Consider the following 21298-nt stretch of genomic DNA (forward strand, 5'->3'; position numbering starts at 1 on the left):
CCCTGATCTCCAAAATAATTTCGTTAAAAAATCTCCCATTTATAATATCAAAAAATCTTTTAAAGTTTAAATATTATTCCATAAACAATCTACTATAATTTTGATACACAATTTTAATTTCAGATATGTTAAAAAAAACTTGTAGTTCATATAATGATTCTTTTTTAAAACATTCACCTCTGATATAATGTTTATAATTTATGATTTTAAAAAATTTCCTACCTTGAAAATGCTGTAACTGGCCGTTGAAAGAATCCTGCAATAAAAATCAAAATTAGAAAATATTAAAATCAGCCCATTTTGGTTAATTTCATTTTAATTGATTGGTTCACTAAGTTTACGTCCAAACGGTTTAACCACTTACAGTAAAAAGTAATCGACAGAAGTAGTGTAAGTTAATCTTCACATAGGTTCTATTATGGTTTTGGGCTATTTTATTTTCAGATTCATGCTTAGGTATAGGCTTAAACCTTTTTCTTTCCATTCCTTCTTCTTGGAATACGGACCTCCTAGATGCTAAGGGCGCAGCCACTAGTCAAATAATGATGAAAGGCTGGAATATATATTATAAACAGCTTTCGCGGATATAATGTACAATTATAAGGCACAGGCTAAAAAAAACTGGTTGTGCATTTTTATATTCGTAGAAAACTGGATATAATACAATGTTACAAATACTTTTTCAGAATGGCTGAGAAACGGTTCTAATCCACTGGATATTAATCGGTTTCGAAACGATACTGAAATATATAAATCAATATTGCATAAGTCTCCTTGCTCTACCTTGTCTTTCATAGAAATCCATTCTTGACTTCTGGCAGGCATATAGAATACAAATTTAACAAGGTTGATAATATCCATAAACAAGATAATAAACAAAATAAATCCTTCCTTAAATTATCATTGGAGGAAAAGTTTGGATAGTGCTGGCTTGAACCAAATGTAAGCAAATGAATGAGAAGGCGTATTTATAAAAACTTTGAGTGCCAGTATAATTTTCAGTCCCATGTCACCTCCCTCTTTCTGACAAACTGTGAACGTAGGCATTCTTGTTCTTTATGTCCAGACGTAAAGAGTGCACACAAGTCATGGATCTAAAGGGATAAGACAATGGCCGATAAGTTGTTGTACATCCCAAATGATCTTACAAAAATTACCCCTTCAATTAGAGGTTAAAATATTTGTACACTCATCTTAATGAACCAGCCAATCAAAATTTAGATAAAAGTCCCGAAAGTTGTTAAGACAACGAATAAGAAAATGTTAATATAAAACTTTGGGGACTAGCGTAATAATCAGTCCAATGTCCCCCCCCCCCTTACTTCCTGAGAAAAGTATAATGGAAATAATAAAATGTAAAATATCACACTTTCATTTTTGTGTAAAAATATATTACACAAATCATAAAAACTGTAAAAAGATTTTAAGAGTGGACTGGACTTTTAGAATATAAAGTATATTATAGAGAAACAAGGATGAAAAGAAGGTTGCAAAACTTCTTAAATACAGAATACTGTTTAAGGACATACTGACATTTTAGGACTTGATTATAGAGATGGTTTTCTTATTATATTGTACCTTAATGTGATAAGAATCAGCACTCCAAAAATCAGAACAATCGGATGATTATATTACATGCAATTTTTTTGTTTAAAAAGTTAAAAATGGACGTATGGACATGCTGGCAACGATTATAGAGTTGCTACGCTTTCTAAATCGTACCTAACTTCTACAGAAATCAGCATGCAAAGTTTAACAACGATAGGACAATTCTAACATGCCTAAATTAACGAAAAAATTATCCGTTACGGTTGTACGGACCGACCCTAATTATAGAAAAGCTTCGATTTTTAAAAAATGGATGATGATGTCCTGTAGTTGCGAATCATTAAGTTTCCTTATTTTAATCTAACAGGATATGTGTATGTCTGTCTGTACTGAAGGATCTTGCTAACCGCTGAACCGATATGGTTCTCCTATACAGTGTAGTTTATCATTGGTCCCCGGAAGGTTTATAACTATTTTGGGGGAGGGTATAATAGCCTGTCAAGAGATAGCACCCCTTAAAAAATGACCACCTCCCCAAAAATGTACAACTTTAATAAAAGAGAGAGGGGAAGTCTACTTCCCCCTCCCCTTCAAGTGCCTCTAGAGGCCTATAGGGGCGTAGACACTAATACAAAATCATAGTTCAAGTATATTTGTCTATCTTTAGTCAAGTAAACTCGTCTTGTAATTGAAAGTTAAAAGGAGAACAATAGGGAAATCACGCTTGGTTTTTTATTAAATGAATAAGTTAGGGTACAATGTTTGGCACTTTCGATATAAGTAAATGATAATAAAAAACCCATAGAATGCGATAATAACTTCAGAAAAATCGAAGAAAATAGTTTTCATACTTAATTAACGTTTTTAAGTTTTTCTTCAAAAAGTTTAGATAAGATGCCTTTAAAAGTCGTCTATGATTTTGTCAGGGATAAAAATGTAACTTTAAAATAAGAATTACAACATATTTTTTCAATTAGTACAAAGTAAAATTTTGAACATTTTATTGATCAGTATATTTTTTAAAATGTGAAGTAGAAACCTGAATATTTTATCATGAAAATTGTGTTATGATTTGATTGTCTGCTAGATTACAAGAAAAAAGATACTGACAGTACTTGTTGGTTCTTTAAAAATAATTAGGTAGATTACTTTCAGAACCCCTCTTTTTGCAACGTTATTTCAATAGAACAGAGCCGTAGTCTTAGTGTACTCAATATCTAGACAGCCAACCATTGTTTTAGAATTGTTCAATTTTTTTAACTTCTGATAAAAACAGAATTAATGGTATTTTTGTAAATATTATACCTCCAAGAAATGGCTATACTTCCCAATCATATGTTGTGTGATATTTAAGAGGAATTATTTTGATATAATGTCATTAAAATATTCGTTGAAAAAAGTGCTATTCTAGCTTATACTTTACATTTTAATGTGTATGATAATTCAAATAAAAGATAATGAAGATTTATATTATATTTAATAGTTATAATTATAAAGAAAAACCTGGAAACAGTAAAAAACTGACTTTATTTTATTGACGTAGGGAAAATATTGTCAAATATTTGAATAAAAAAACAATATAACAACAAAATAAATTATTTTTAATATAGTCACAAAAAGGCTTAATGAGTTTAGGAAATATTTCATTCACTAATCATGTCATTTAAACTCTATTACAACAAATACAGTGTAAAAAGATGTTCTCGTTTTAATTTTAAGTAATTTCAAATGCATTTTAATACCTTTTAATGATTTATTTTTTGAAACATCTTTTTATAAAATGTTATTGATTTTTGAAGTTATATGTTAAAATGTTTTTAAATTTTGTTAACATTTTGTTTTAAATGTAGAAAATTGGTAATTCTAACCATTCAAAAAATGATTATATTAAATTTTCATCACTTAAATTGCATGTTTGATGAAATTTTCAACTGATAATTCAAGAAAAATTGTTTAAGTTTTATTATATTTTACTTTGAAATGTTAAAAAAATATAATTATTGTCAAAAATGTGGAAGTTATACTTTCCTCAAAAAAAGACCTAAAACATGCAAATTAACACGTGTAATGAGATTTTTTTTCTTTCAGGTTTAATTTTAAGTAATTATTGATATTTTTTGTAAAAAGGATTTTATATAAAAAGTTTTAAAACTCGAGTTATGTAGTGGTTCTAAAAAAGGTTGCGAATTTATGCAATTTTCTTGCAAAAAAGATTTTCTAGGATTTTAAAAATAGCAAAGGGTGTTATTAGACGTACTTACAGATACAATTGCAAAGTCATTTTGGCCAAACACTAAAATAAAGTTTTGACATCTGAGGGTCCAACCGTGGAAATAGATTTAAATCACATATTTGTAAATAGAGTTGCTTTGCTGCTAAAAACTTTAAAAGTTCGTATTAATCTTACTTAAATGTAAAATTCACAAATTTTTCTGCATTTGTACTCTCTGTAAATATGCATGTGACCTTTTTTTTACATTTCTTTGTTTTTTTTTCTAAGAAATTTTAAATGTTAATTGGTACTACTTATTTATTAATAAATAGTTTGCTAATTGGTGTTTTTAAGTATGTTAACCCTAATCTGGGGGCGTCCAAATGATTATTATTTGGGGGGGGGGGGGGGAGGATCTCTGGTCTCCAAAGTTAATAATAACGTTGATTTGATTGGTTTGTGCATGAGGTTTGGCGTCCAAACGTTTAACTACTAATCTACGAAATTGGTGATTTCGTGTACACCATTTTATCGGCCATTTGTCTTATCCCTTAAGATCCCTAATATTTTGGGTTACTGAAGTTTTACGATAAATAAAATAATAATTTTAATCCTTTTATTTAATTTTGTAAAAATTTCTAATTTTTAGGGTCTAATTACTACTAGGCTTTTACGTTTTACTTATGTAAAGTAGTTGGTGGAATGGGAAGGGGGGGGGGGGGATTGAACAAATATAAAAAAATGTAAGGGGGGAGGGGGGGAGGGCTTGCAATTATACTTAACTTGTAAAAAAGGGTGGGGCAGGTCACTGCATATTGGCTTCTCTCAGTCTTAGTAATCGATATATTATTACTTGGATGTTACACAAGATTTTCACCTACTCTAATAAGGTAATTTGCAGATGGGTAAAATAACACTACCCCCAATCAACCACCTCCTGTACCCCATTCCCTACATTCCTACTGGAGGAACGAATTGGCCAATAAATGTGGTCCATAACAGCAACCTAAATTGACCAACAATTTCCCCCATGTCAATATATCCACGTATTCTGCATCCATTGTCTTTATGCTCTCTTTCTATAATGCATTGTGTATCAGTGTGTGTGTGTATGTGTGTGTGTCTGCAGTATTTGGAAGAAGGGACAAGTAATTAAGAAAAAAACAAAATTAAAAATTTCTTGAAAAATATTAATCGACTAATTGTTTACTCCTAGTCCATTAGAGTTATATTATTGGAATTAAATAGCCTGAAACCATCCAAAGCAACATTAAAATTATAAATCTATGTTAATTTTACCGTTTCAGTGTTTGATTTTGCTTCAAATATAGATTATTATAATATTTATTACATTCACAAAGTTTCAAAATAACTTTTCTTATTAATTGGCTTAACAACTAAGGGGGCTTTTATTAAATTTGATTGGTTGCTTGATTAAGTTGAGTGTCTAAACGTTTCAACAACTAATTATATTCTAATAAAGGTATAATTTTGTGTATAATCATTGGGGATGTACATTAATTTATCGGCCATTGTATTATCCCTTTAGATCCCTTTTTTCTGTGTTTCTTTGATTGTGTATTATGTGTACTGTGTTTGTATGTTTGTATGTGTGTGTGTGTGTGTGTGTGTGTGTGTGTGTGTATGTGTGTGTATGTAAAAGCTTGCAGCCCCAAAATCCGCATAAAACATTTGCAAATTTTAGATCAGTGTTTAAAGTTATGTTAATTTGATTTTCTATTTTGAACTTGATATGTTTTTAAAAACAAACAAACAACAACTACTTGCTTATGAACTCAAAATGAACTTTTTTTTCTTTAATGTCAAAGCTTCTCTACAATTTATTTGTCTGTCTGTTAGTCGTAACGCTATTGGGATTGTTGCACCAGATTTTCATATACTTTAATAAAGTGATACTTCCAGCTGGCAATACACCCCTTTACGCCATCCCCTCTTCTCCTGCTGGGTGACGAACTGACCAATAAAAAAGGACCATTGTAGCAACCTGAATTTTTCCCTTGTCAATATATATCCGCGTATTCAATATCCAATTTTCTGGATGCCGATGCAATAATATCATTGAAAAATAACACGTGTAAAATGTTTGTAAAGACTGAGTTAATCCCTGAATGACTGGCAGTTAGTAGACGCCAGGCAGGGATCTAAAGGGATAAGACAATGGCCGACAAATTGATATCCATACCCAATGATGATAATCAAAATTAACCCTTATGAAGATTAAAATAATAGTTGAAACGTTTGACACTCAAATCAATGAACCAACCAATAAAAAAAGTCCCCAAAGTTGTTAAGCTAACAAGTAAGAAAATGTTATTGTAAAACTTTGAGGACTAGTGTAATAAACAGCTGAATGATCCTTCCTCCCTGACGACAGGCTAGCCCAGAATACTTAGGGATAAGGGAAAGTAAAATAAAAAAAGCATCTTTAATAGCTTCGGCCATTTAATTTTTTAATGTTTAAGATTTAGAATCAAAGATATTTTAAGATTATATTCTTCTCCTTTAGAATTCATGAAGTTATAACAAGAAACTAAAAGTCCATGCAAGCGAAGATGTGAAATATTTAATGGTAATTTTAAAAACAAGAATAAAAAATGGTCAGCATTAATTGGGTTGTTAAACTTTATGCTTCTTAGTACAAAAAATGCTATTTATATTACAATGTAATAGGCAATAGGAAGTTAAAGAAATTAACAAAATAGATAGATGAATAGATAGCTAGTTAGATATAGGTAAATAGATACTAAGAAACATGGTTAGTTAAAAAAGATAGATAGAACGTAGAGGTATATACAGACCGAAAAATATTTAGCTAAATTTTTAGATAGATAAACAGAAAGGTAGATAGATAAGATAGATATTTAGAAAAATTAAAGGTATTAAAAAAATGTCCACCCTATTTAAAATTTGCAAATATACCCTTATGAGGGTAAAGAAAGATATAGTAAAAACAAGAGGTTCGAGTAGGTTAAAGTCACTCATGCCAAAAGAAACTGCACTAAAAGAAGACAAGATAACACAAGGGCATAGTTAGTACTCTTTTTGGGGGGTGGCAAGGATTCTAGGGGAACCTGTTACTACATTAATTTTTTTTTAAATTGTAATTTTTGGGGTCTTAGTTTTAATTAAGAAAGTAAAAAACTAAATTGATAAGGGATCTAAGACTATGACCGATAAATTGATCTTAATCCCAAATGACGAAGACAAAGTTTTCCCATCTGTGAATTACAATTAGCTGTTCAAACGTTTGGACACTCTACTTAATGAACCATCCAATCAAAATTCAATAAGTTTTTATCATATGTCAATTTGTAAGAGTAGGTTATTATAAAACTTTGAGAAAAATCTAATGCAGTCCAATGTCCCCTCCCTCCCTGAAATCAATATGTAGAGAAAACTAATCTCCCAAAAATTTCAGAAATGAATTCGAGGGAGATGGGGATATAACCCCCTCACTCAAATATTGCACTGAAAATTGTTGCTGTTGTAACAATGAAAGTTAATGATACAAAAAATGTTAAGATCTAAGAAAAAAGAAAAGAAAAGGCATTAACAAGCCGTAATTATGTAACGAGGCTTTTTCCAAGGGACACTCTTAAACTTTTTTTCAATGGTTCAAATTGAAAAGAAGAAAGGCTTTTTATCTAAAATAAGTCAGGGATCTTTAGGGATAAGACAATGGGCGATAAATCCATGTACGTCCTTGATGATGAACCATAAAAACAAATTGAAAATATTTTAAGTTTGTGATCAATCAAAGAAAATTCAAGAAGTCAAGGTTTTATCAACTTTGGGTACCCTTTTAATTGACAGTCCAATGTCCCCTCCCTCCCTGAAGAAAAGTGCACCAGTAAGGTAATGTTTAGTAATTATACGTGACAGATAATCATGTCGTCTCCACTCTATTCATTATCATTATGTCACATCAGATTATCAAACTAACAAATAAAATAAATTGAAACAGTGCCTTTCTCTTTTTATAATTTCTAAGGAGATTTATAAACATGATTGTTTTGACTTTAAATAGGCATTTTATGTGTAAATAAAGATATAATGGCACTCTCATACAAATTTACCTGTTGAGGCAGAGCAGGGTAAGTTACCCTACCCGGCATGGGTTAGAAAGACGAAAAAAATATAATATTTAAATTTATTTTGCAAATAATGGGTGGAGGGAAGGGGTCAGTGCTCAAGAGTCACTTTGTTTGAAAGCACCCACGTCCTTCTTATATGATTCTTTATTATTCATATCCTGGCGGTCACATGACGGCGCGACAGGAAGACCTGTTATCTATAAGAAAGCATTTAGATTTATTTTCATATGAACAAATCTCAAAAATACCTCTCGGCTTTTATCAGGAAATTGTTAGTAGCCTCTGAATTATAATTTATCATCGTAAGAATCTGCCTAAATTTTCTCTGAAGCATATCTGGACTGTCTATTTACAAAGGGGCCCAATTTTCTTTTGGTTAAAAATTGTACCATTTTTGACATAATTTTGTTTGTTTGTTTAAAACCAGGGATCTAAAAGGATAAGACAATGTTCGATGAAATAATGTACATCCCCAATAACACCTGTAGAATACAATTGGTGGTTAAAACGTTTAGACACTCAACTGCTAAGTTGTTAAGCAAACGAATAATAAAGTGGTAGTATAAAATTTTGGGGACTAGTGTAATAAACAGCCCAATATCCCCTCCCTCCCTGTTGTTTGTAACTTTGAGTAGTAAATGACAAAACAATGAAAAATGTTGACAAGATATAATCAAATAAAACGGTAAAATCCTGCGACTAGACCTTGGATCCACCTAATCCAACTCCTCAACCCAGTTTAAGAAAAGATCCAGGAGGGAAGGGGATATTGGGCTGTTTATTACACTAGTCCCTAAAGTTTTAGAATAAAGACGTTTTCTTATTCATGCATTTTTTGGGTCTTAAAGTGAATTTTAAACTATAAATTGTATTCTACAGAATGGGTAATTTTGTGTACCATCATTTTAGGGATTTAAATCAAGTTATCAGCTTTGTTATCATATCCCTTTAGTTTCCTGAGAAAAATCATAGTTTTACAGATTTGTAAAGTTTAATGATTCATTGTATTTTTAATTTTTATTGTGTCCTAATTTTTAAAGAAGAAAAAATCATCAAGAGTGTATGTATGGCTTCTGCTTTCAATTATTAGGTTTTTCCCCATATACCAATAAAAGAGTTACAGTTAGTTATGGGGGATTAGAAAAAAAACTTTCAGAAAAAAGGTCAATTTCTTTTCTTTTTTTATTGTGCAGTAAAATGAACTTAAAGTATTTGTTTAAAGGCGAAGCTTTAATACATTAAGCCAGTGTCTGTTCGTCAATGAAAAGACATATAAGAACTGTGCTATCGAGTTCAAACCTATATATATTGCTTTTATTTGCTCTTAATGAAATAATATTTGATTATATTATTTTAATAAACTTAATTTATGAAAGTTTTTTTTTCAAAGTTTTACTAAAAAGCATTGTTATAATGATATTGTATTTCTGAAAAAGATAACAAATAACCCAAATATATTAAAATATTATATTTGAAAATGTATATTTAAATAAATATAATATCTAAGACGTATAAAGGCATTGGAAATAGAATAGAATTTGCAAATTTATGCTTCTATTAAGGGTAGTACAATTGAGGTAATATGTTAAAAAACATTTTTTTTAGGTTAAACCCGAGTGTAAAAATCACAAAAAAATTAAAATGTTTAAAACATTTTGTTATTAAAGCTGAAGACTTTTCATTTTGGGTATTGGATCTAATTGTGACAGTCTTTCAGCAGTTAAAGTGGTGATTTTCCTGCAGGCTTACTTTAAAGTTATTATTGTAATAACTCATAGTCTTTTAGTGTACCTAACTCAAGTATTGCATAAATAGGTATATTATTGTGCATGTTCTATGACTTTTTAATTGCAAAACCTTTGTTTGAAAGCCAGAACTGCCAAAAAAGGAGGGGACATTGGGCTGTTTACTAAACTAGTCCCCAAAGTTTTATTATAACGTTTTCTTAATCGTTGTTTTTGAGGATTTATATTGAATTTTGATTGGTAGGTTCATTAAGTTAAGTGTTCAAACATTTCAACCCTTAATTGTAATGTACAAAAGGGGGTTATTTAGTGTATCATCATTGGGGATGTACATAAGTAATTCCTCTGTATTAGATTTGAACACCCTAACTTCTAATCTAATCAAATATTTTCCAAAACAGATATGAAAGAAAATAAATATTGTCTGTTTTCAAAACATTTTGATTAACATTTGGATTAAATTGTAATTTATTTTGTTTTAGTTCTTAAAATTGAGAACAGTCCAAATTATACAGTTTAAATTAAGGGTTTTTATTGTATACGTTTTTAATAATCAATTCTTTTAAATCTTAATAAATTAAGAAAATTTAAAATCGATTTTTGTATCAACAAGGATGACAACATCCATAAAAGCGAAGCTCTGAAACGGTAGGACAAACGGACATTAACACTTGTATAATGTCAGAACTGAATAATCAGAATGCGAATGTATAAGAGTCAAAGCAAAATTGTAAGTAAAGTTGTTGAAAAACTGCTTGATACAGGATAATGATTATGGACATACTTACATTTTTAGGACTTGATTATAGAGTTGCTTCGCTTATAATATTGTACTTTGTTGTCCCAGGAATCAGTATACCAAAAATCAGACCAATCGGATAATTAGGTCACATACAAATTTGTTGTTAAAAATGTAAAAAAATCAACATGTTTAAAATGGACATACGGACATTCTGATAATGATTATAGAGTTGCTACGCTTTCTAACTCGTACCTAACTATTACAGGAATCACCATGCAAAATTTGAAATCTAAAGGACAAATCTAACATACCTAAATTAACGAAAAAAGCTATTTAAAAAAGTAAAAAAAATCAACATGTTTAAAATGGACGTACGGACATTTTGGTAATGATTATAGAGTTGCTACGCTTTCTAAATCGTACCTAATCACTAAAGGAATCACCATGCAAAATTTGAAATCGATAGGACAATTCTAATATGTCTAAATTAACGAAAAAAGCTATCCGTGACGGACGGACGGACGGACCGACCCTAATTATAGAAAAGCTTCGCTTTTAAAAAGATATTAGGACATATTTAAAACTAAAATAGTTAATTATTAGTAAAATTAAATACTAATAATTGGCAAATAAAATTTTAGAATATTTATTTATCTCATCGTTTTATAGATAGCTTTCCAAAGATATTTAATGAGAAATTATATGTTTAAAACCAGATTTGTTAGCCCTGAAGGGCTAAAGGCTTGGGTAAGCAATATTTTTAGCAATATTTTTTAATATTTGTAAATATTTTTTTCTCAGTATGGCTAAAAACCGGTTCTAATCCAGCGGATATTAATCGGTTTCAAAGCCATTCTGGAAACTCTATTCAACTGTACCATTAAAAATCTAAAAGGTACAAAAATATTATGACTATAAAAAACTGAAACAAAGAAAGAATTGAATATTATTTTAAAAATCAACAAGAGAGGCCTTTAGAGATATTTACAGTTTGTCTTTTGGACTGTCAGAAAATACTAAGGAAGGGATAATGATGAAGATTTCTTTACAGATAAGATATTATCAAAAGAAGGATAATTTTGAAAAGGGTAAATCAACTATTATGAACGTGTTGATTTATATTTTCAACAGTGGAGAGTGATGAAAATGAAATAGCCTAAAACCATACAAGTACCTGTTAAAAGCTTTTCTAAAATAAAATTTTTATTCTAATCCCAGTTTAAGGACTCTACAAATACTGTAAATAATTCTGGTTGGTCAAAATTTAAAATAGAAATATATAAAGATTTGATTGGACCTATAAATTGTAAACTATCTTCTGAATACTAATCATATACTTTTATAGAAGCGATGCCACTCTACAAGTTTTGTATATCGGTAAGAAACAATAAAACTTAATTAGTCAAACATATACAAGGAAGATTTTCATAGAACCTATAAAAATGACGTCATACAATACAAATGAACAAACTAAATTACCAATGATAGGCCAGTATACATTTTACTTGACCAAAGGTAGGCCAGTATAAGGTCATTTTTAAAGGCACTATAAAAAGCTTTATATACAAGAGCATAATTTAGCTTTTTTGGACAGCTAGGTTTATTTAAGTCTGTTGTTCTACATGAGAGTACGTGTGTGTTGATTAAGATATCAAAAACTGCTGAATTGATCATTCTAAAATTTCTAAAGGTTTATGCTATTTATTCTCTTAAATTAAGGGGGATGATTTTTTACCACCCCCCCCCCCATCCTACCATTAGTTTATAGTGGCGTATATGGTTACACAATTTTTAATGGAGGTTAAGAGTGGTGTAGGGGGGTTATCCACCCACTACTTATTTTGTTGGAAGGGTTTATAAACACCCCTTCTGCACGCCACTAATTTTAAATATTCTATTACATTAAGTTTAAATAAATTAGTATTAAAATGAATATTGTACACTTTGTAATATTCTCTTTCTTTCATAATTATAATTTTCAGGTGATAATGAAATCATCATAAACAACAATTTCAAAACTTTTCTCAGCTCAGGAAGAAAGAAGCAAGCATATTAACTTTTTTTGTCAACTACCAAATATTTACATCTTCAACGATGATGAATAAAATTATTGGTTGAAAATATTGGACTTTGACAATTAATCAAAATTAAGTTAAAAGATTTGAGACAACAAATGCAAAAATGTATTTATAAAACTTTGGGTACCAAATGTCCTATAAAGATAACTTAACCTAAACTGACCTAAACCAAGAAAACAAACAACCTAAAGCAAGCTCCGGAAAAAATTGAAAAAAACATATTCCTTATTTACCATAATTTGTGAAACTTGTGTTAAGTTTGAATAATTTATTTTGGGTGTCATCACTATCAAACTTTTAACTACTTTCAGAGTATCAGAGTAAATATGAATCTAAAGGGATAAGACAATGGTCGATAAATTTATGTATATCCCCGATAGTGAAACACAAAATCATTCCATTACAATTACAATTGGTGGTTGAAATATTTAGACACTCAACTGAATGAACCAACAAATCAATATTTAATAAAAGTCCCCAAAGTTGTTAAGTCAACGAATAAGAAAAGTTGTTATAAGACTTTGAGAATTAGTCTAATAAATATCCCAATGTCCCCTCCCTTCCTAGTAAGTTAACATGGTTGCCACTTAGGATTGATTTTATTATATCAACATAATGCGGTGACAGATATCCAGTAACAATTTTGGGGACTTTTATTGAATTTGTATTGATTGGTACATTAAGTTGAGTGTCCAGACGTTACAACCTCTAATTGTAATCTACAGAATAACTTTGTATTACATCATTGGGGATATACATCAATTTATCGACTATTGTCTTATACTTTTAACCTGTAAAAAGGGTTTCTTTTAACCCTCCTCTTGTAATAATAAGGAGGAAAGGGAAAATGGGGTGTAAATTACACTGGTATCCAATGATCTGTCATTCGTTGGCTTAATCGTGCCTTGTCTTATCCCTTGAGATCCCTGAGTAATAATACTGTAAAATCATGATATAAATTAAAATTATCTAAAATCAAATTTAAGTTAGGAATCACCTACTCATCACATGATAGCATATTTTTGAAAGTAATTCCTTTGCTACTTTAATTACATTTATAACTTTCCTTCTGTTTTATAACCTACTTGAGGCTTCGCGCCCCTAGAGGCCTCTAGGCGTACCTTAATGACAGACAATCATTCCGCCTTTTTTTCTAGAAGGCTAAGCAATATATAAAAATGGAAGGATATAATTCTTTTAATAGGTAAAACTTCACTTTAATTATCTTATATCTACAGGGATCTAAAGGGATAAGACATTAACTAAAAAATTATGTACATCCCCATTAACGATGCAAAAAATACTCCTTTTTTTTAGATTACAATTAGAGGTTGAAACGTTTGGCCACTCAACTTTTGAATTAACCAATTAAAAGTCAATAAAAGTCCCTAAAGTTGTTAAGCCAATAAATAAGAAAACTTTGGGGACTTGTGTAATAAACAGCCCAATGTCTCCACCCTTTACGTACGTTATAAACATTTACTAGCGGCTACGCCCCCTAGAAGCCTCTAGGGGCACTTGAGGTAGGGGGGGGGGGGGAAAGTCGACCTCATCCGATTTTAAATTTGTGTTCAAAAGAGTAAAAAGATATTAATTTTTTTTAAGCGGGGGGGGGTGAAGACACTCTCCCCAAAAATACTTTAAAACCTTTCCAGGACCTATAAGAAGCTTCCCTGTAAAGGAGAACAATATCGGTTCAGCGGTTAGCGAGATCCTTCGGGACAGACAAAAACCACTTACTACTTTATAAAATAGGATACCTCAGAAGATTGTGATTCAAAAGTTTCATAACTAAATATCATTTCTTCACAATATTTATAAGTTGTTTATCACTTGAAATCAAATAACAAAATAAAAATATTTATTTCCTATTCTTCGTTCAATATACTTATAAATATATTACAGTACAGTGGATGAAAAAATAATTTTTCTTAATTTTTTCTATGTTAACCCTTACCAGTCAGGTCGAATTATAAGGCGGAAGGGGGGGGGGAGGGCATCGAAAACCCCCCTCACAATTTTCTTTTTCCTTGTAATATTAAAAATGGTGGAAGTATTTTATCTTGGGATGTTTGATTTACTTTCTCCCCAAATAGCTTAAAACCTGCTCTAGACCGTAAGGTAGCTTTATTTGAAAGGAGAACCATATTGGTTCAGCTAAAGAAAGACGTTGACATCCTGTCACTTTTAAGGATAAGGAATTTTAATATCCTCCTAACTGAAATATTGGAAAGAATTTACTTTTTTTGTTTAATCTATATCAATACCATATTTAGAATAGTTCCCTTTCTTGTACAAAAAAAGGATTTATATTTTTAAGCAGCAAGGCTTTTCTATAATTATGGTCAGTTCGTAAGTATGTAAAGGATGGCTATTATCGTAAATTTTATCCATTTTTGATTTTTAAAATTTTTGTATCTTATTCATCTAATTTTTGGAATAATGAATTATAGTATGATTCGGCACTTAATTATGAGCAAAGCATCTCTATAATAACATCTTAAAATGAAAGTATGTCAGTTTTGATTCGTTTGTAGAGCTTCGCTTTTAGGGATGATTTATGTATTATATGACTTATTCCCTCAACAATTTGTGCAAAAAGCTTCGTCTATTTCAAAGATAACAGTCCTGGTTTTAGATAGATGACACATTTTTCAAGATATTATGTTTATTTAACATAAATATAATAAAAATTATATACTTTATGAGTTTTTTAACCTCTAACATATATACAGACAAAAATTTCAAATTTTCTAAATAATTGTTAATATGAAAAGAGTCCGTCCCCTAAGATCTCGTAAACAAATTGACCTCCAAGTCAAGGAGGAAGGAGGAGAAAGTTAAAGCCTCCTTAGTAAAGTCGCCCCCCAAAAAATAAAATCAACCCCCCCCCCCTAAATCTACTGCTAGGGTAACATGCCAGGGATCTAAAGAGATAAGACAATTTACGATGAACATCCATAATGATTATACACAAAATTACCCCTTCTGTAGATTACAATTAGTAGTTGAAACGATTGAACACCTAACTAATGAGATAACCAAATAAGGCTTCGAAAGTTTTTAATCCAACGAATAAGAAAATATAAAATTTTGGGGACTAGTGTAAAAAACAGCTAAAGGTTCCGTCCCTGGTAACATCTCCTTGATTATTATATGTTATATTAATCTTTATATATAGATAAGTTGTTTAATTTGCAATTTTTTTGCGCGCATTTACTTTCCTAGAATTGTTGCTAATTCTATTCTTAAAAACAGAGGTTTATGAATCGATATATTTCACAAAAGATGGATTTTTTTTATATATTGGTTTATTAGTTTTTCCGTTTATCGGCGATGTAAATTCCAGGATGGCCCCCTCCCAAGGGGGGACTGTTTATTACACTAGTCCTCAAGTTTTATAATAACTCTCTCTAATTAGTTGGCTTAATAACAACCTTAGGTACTTTTATTGAATTTTGATTGGTTGATTCATTCAGTTATGTGTTCAAACGTTTCAACGTCTAAGTATATTCTACAGAATTATTTTGTGTATCATCTTTGAGGATATATATCAATTTATCGGCCATTGTCTTATTCCATTAGATCCCAGAAATGAATCGCATACATATATAACTTGTTGAACTAATAAATACAAAAAGCATAGATGAACAATGCTGTTATCTAACCAATAGGAGCACATGATGTTTAGGAACAATCAGACCACATTATTGGTTAGAAAATGTACATATATCGGTAAGATAGGAAATTTTAATTACATACAATTAATTAGTTAACTTGTCGTATTATGGAAACCTACTGCTACTATGATCTTTGTCCGCTTGGATATCCTTTTTAAGTGGGCCAGCTTTTTGTGACTGATGGGTCATCTATATTTAGATATCTATTACTAGTGTCTTTGACCTCGAACTGTTTATATCTTCCATGGGCGATACATTTTTTTAGAATTGAAGCAATTATTTTTCCATAGTAATTTGTTCATTTGTACAGTTGCAAACCTGCTTTATAAGTGTTATGTTATGTTTTCCGTCTGACGACATTTTGAAATCACACAATGAAACAATAAACACTAATAAATTATACTCTTCCAACGTTTGATAAAGACGATGGCCAAAAAACTTTTTCAGTCTTGATTGATTGATTTAAACAAACAATTTAATCAACATATGAAATATTGGGTTATCAATTTATCGTTAATTGTCTTATCCTATCCTTATCCGTCATAAACAAAGGTAAAAAGATTAGTAGACTTTAATACAGAAATAAGTGATACTTAGTTTATATTTTTCGAAGAGCAAATAAGTTTTCTTTAGGACAAACTTCTACTAAAAACACAAGTTTGAGACTTAAATTCAGACAGATGCAGTTGATTTTTGCTGTGTAAATTTAGTAGAATAGAACAAAAAATGTGGCTGGCATGTCAAGTTTCTGTTTCTAACTGACCTTGTTGCAAATCAAACAAAGTAATTAATGTCCATAGTAGCGTGGCTATTAATGCAGGGATCTAAAGGGATAAAACAATGGCCGATAAACTTATTTACATCCCCATTGATGATACAAAATTACCCCTTTTGTAGATTACTATTAGTAGTTGACAGGTTTAGAAACTCAATTGAAGAACCCACCAATCGAAAATTTAATCAAAGTCCCCAAGGTTGTTAATTTAACCAATATCATTTACAGCCCAATGTCCTCTCCCTCCCAGGAAGAACAGTCTTTACAAATGCATTACGAGTGACCTCAATGATACTTTTAGAGAATCTTTGCATGTAAAATGTTTAAAATATTTTAATTTAAGCATACATGTTTTCTAAAATTCGCAATTCACGACTAATGCATGCATATGGTGCAGGGAGGGAGGGGACATGGGGCTGTTTATGAGGCTTGTCCCCAAAGTTTTAGAATACATTTTCTTATTCGTTGGCTTGAGAACTTTGAGGACTTTTATTGGATTGTATTGGTTTTATTTTAATCTACAGAAGAGGTAATTTTGTGTATCATCAATTTATCGGCCATTATTTTATCCCTTTAGATCCCTGTGCATATAGAGAGTCTCTAGGAGGGCAATCACATTGTATTTTTTTTCCACAGGGATAGCAGTCAATTCTTATATAAAAGTAACAGGATGTTTATATTTTTATCAAGGATGGAGGGGACATTTGATTGAAGTATCCAAAATTTAACGTCTTCTTATTAGCTTGCTTAATAACTTTGGTACTTAATTCTTATCAGTTGAGCCAAAACCAGCAGTGTCCAAACTTTTCAACCAATAATTTTGAACTTTAGAAGAATGAATTTTTACCATTGTCTTATCTCTCAAGATCTATGTTAAAATAAAAATGTTGCCTTACTGTGTTACATATAAACCTTATTTAAAGCAAGGCCATGAAGTATAAATTTTCGAATCCCTTCCACCTTGAATTCGCGAAATTATTTGCAAAAAATGGGCAAATTATGTAAAAAATGTAAACACACACTCAATATATAAACACACCCACACACACACTCACACACACACACACACGCACAGGGCTCAATTTGTAATTCGTCAATGTCTTATTCATAACAACAACATGGTAAAATATCACGGAGGGAGGAAATATTGGGTTGTTTATTACACAAGTCCGCAAATTTTTATAATAACGTTTCTTATTCGTTGCCTTTAAAACTTAAGAGACTTTTATTGAAATTTGATTTGTTGGTTCAGTAATTAAGTGTCCAAACATTTCAACCACTAATTGTATTCTACAGAAGGGGTAAATTGTTTGTCATTGGGGATTTACATACATTTTTAGGTCGTTGTCTTATCCCTTTAGATCCCTGGTATAACAGAGCATTTGTGAGTAGAAGGTTTTTGCAAAATATAAAACAATATGCTGACCTGCATGCCTTGAAGGTGTTGGTGCGGATGCCAACAATCCATCCCAGGTGCTGAAACTACAGGTACTGATCCGCCGCCGACCCCGCTGCCGTTATTGCCGCCCAGGCCGCCGTTGCCGCCATCCGGTATCCGGAAGGCTGGCCGATGAGATTGCTGACTATGGCTGTTCAAGGTGCTGGGGTGGGGCGTGGCGCCGGGCGTTGTGCCCCGCCCAACTCCACCCACAGCCCCAGGATAACTGCTACGGCTTGCTGCTGCAGCTGCAGCAGCCGCCGCCGCTAACCGCGAACTGTCCATTGGGTTGAGCCGGCTGTCAAGGTTGTGTAAGTGCGGGGACGAGACGGCAGGACCGCCACCCGGCGCCGTAACGCCGCCACCGGCGGCTGCGGCCACAGGCGCCACTGTGTTGGGAGCGTAGGCAGAGTAGGAAGAGCCGGGCCAGCGCAGGTCGCTTGGCCCACCACCACCGCCGCCGCCGCCCCTGACTGTGTCTGGACTGGAACTGGAATCACTGGATGGACTGGAACTTGGACCGAAAGTACTGGAGCCTGTGGACCCGGGACCAATACATGTACTCCTAAAACCTGAGTACGAGTAGCCCTGAAAATTTTACAAATATCAATACAAATCCTACTCATAAATGTAAAACAAAAGTACATTCTAAAATTTTTAGTAAATTTTATCAATGATAAATGCATACTTATGAATGTAAAAAGTTACAGGATGATCTGCCCAGTGTGGATCCAAATGAAACAGAGAAAAAAGACTAAATAAGGCTAAATCAGGTTTATAATTGGAATTTATGAAAACTTTTTAGATTGCAAAAAGACAAAATTAGAGGTTTCTCCATAACAATTTTAAAATCTCCAATTCATGATGATAAACAAAATTACCCCTTCTCTAGATTACTATTAGTGATTGAAACGTTTGGACAATTAACTTAATAATTCAAGCAATAAAAAGACAACGAATATCAAAAATCTACTATAAAATTTTGGGGACTAGTATGATAAACATCCCAATGTCCCCTCCCTGCCTGGTGTGACTGCACTGTGTGTACCTGGTCATGGTAGGGAGAGAATCCAAAGTTGAAACCACAATGCTGTGACGGGCTCATCATCTCAACTCCTAAAATATCACAGCTGTTAATACAAGGAAAAGGGAAAAAACTCAGGGCTCGGCAGGCGCGCGTCAGCCGCCTGTAGACCAGGGATATAAAGGTATAAGACAATGGCCGATATTGTGATGTACATACTCAACTTAATAAACTTATCAATTATAATTCAGCAAAAGTTCCCGATGTTGTTAAGTCAACGAATAAGAAAATAATAAAACTTTGGGAACAACTGTGATAAACAGCTCATTGTCTTCTCTTCCTCTGGGAAAATCAACCTTTCACAATTTTAAAAATCTGCTTCAAGTCTACTGCTGACACAAATATGGCAATGTTAAAAACATCCAAACGGGTTTAAATGTGAGGTTTAATCGCGGCTGAGGCACGTTTGCCGAGCACTTTTTTAAAAACTTAATATTTAAAAGTTAAATAAAAACCAATAAAAGCTTTATAAACCTAAATTAATTATTGTAATGTTACAAAATAAATTAATTTTTTGATAAAGAATTCACAGCTATCCTCAACAGTTTAGCGGATTTATAACCAACACGCTCCAAGCGGTCAATGGATCCTAAAAATAGACAAACTTGCTGAATCATACCTGGTTTTACCTAAATTATACCTGCTCCTTCTTCGGGACTATAGGCTTTTAAAGATTTTCACTTAAATTACCCTATTATTTGACTTAAAAATAGCGTTCGACAAGACATCCTGTCGCTGTTTATAAGTTTTAATACAAAAAAGATGTTATTATTTTCTTTTAAGGCCATCCAAATGTCTTTTATTAGATTTAAATTTAACCGATATAATTGTTATTGGTTCCCTCTGCCGATTCTATCCATATTTCATGAAATTAAAACCATATGAAAGAGTTGACGAGAAAATAAGAAAGTGTTGAGAGGATAAGTAAAAACTAAGTTAATGATAGAGGTATAGTATTAAGACTAAAGTAATTTTATCTAATATAAGGTTTAACAAGGTTAACCTCAAGAAAAACGTAAATATAATGGTGGGACAAAGTAAATTATAAAGTAAATGATCAGTTAAGTTGTCATAATAAATAGGAAATAGAGGAATAGAAATAAAAGAAAAGAATGATAGGAGAATATATAAGAAAACCGAGAAACCCTTAAATATAAATATAAAAAATGTAGCATGACCAACAGACTGACAGACAAAGTAAGTTCGTTGTATGATGTTACTTTTTGTTAAGGGATATCTTCACAAAAATTGACTTATCTATCTGAAATAGTATTGGTTAAAATCAAATTTTACCATATTGTTATGGACTGACAGACAAGATGAATTATAAAGTAGTTCTGCTACTAACCCGCAACTCGTCATGTAGCGCATCCGCTCTTCGTTGGGGATGTGATAGGTTCGCGGTACAATTAAAGAAGTTAAAAATTGTTCCTACTGTTACTATATTAGGTGCGCGGCATAAATAGTTAGAGTAGGGAGACAGGAATCTAAAGGGATAAGACAATGACTTATAAAGTGATGTAAATCCCCAATGATGATACACAAATTTACCCCTTATTTAGCTAACACTTAGTGGTTGAAAAGCTTGGAAACTCAACTTAAATACCAATCAATCAAAACTTAATAAAAGTCTCCAAAGTTGTAAGCAAACAAATAAGAAAACACTATTATAAACTTTTGCTACAGCCCAATGTCCCCTTTCCCTTCTCAGACAAAGTGTTGGTTGTCTGTTGAATGTTACTTAAATGAATATCTAACAGTGGGCGGTAGAGCTCCCATGACAAGCGCGCAGATTTTGAAATTAAAAGATAAACCCACCCCAATTAGGTAATATTTTCGCTATTAAAAACTTAAAACACATAGATGTATTTATGTTAAGTA

The 21298-nt window shown here is 31.7% G+C and overlaps 1 protein-coding gene across 1 annotated transcript in view; it reads right to left on the bottom strand.

Moving 5' to 3' along the window:
- LOC145330135 (uncharacterized) overlaps nt 1-21298 on the bottom strand; it is a 129346-nt gene that overhangs the window by 8797 nt on the left and 99251 nt on the right. Inside the window, exons 2-4 of the mRNA XM_080174720.1 lie at nt 19382-19449; nt 18322-18921; nt 223-256 (exon numbers count right to left, since the gene is read on the bottom strand). Of these exons, the coding sequence (XP_080030846.1) occupies nt 223-256; nt 18322-18921; nt 19382-19441 (694 nt within the window). The 5' untranslated portion in view covers nt 19442-19449. The remainder of the gene's footprint in view (nt 1-222; nt 257-18321; nt 18922-19381; nt 19450-21298) is intronic.

This window comes from Acartia tonsa, chromosome 10, assembly GCF_053477335.1.
Source record: "Acartia tonsa isolate MP-2025a chromosome 10, ASM5347733v1, whole genome shotgun sequence".
Classification (NCBI taxonomy): Eukaryota; Metazoa; Arthropoda; class Copepoda; order Calanoida; family Acartiidae; genus Acartia; species Acartia tonsa.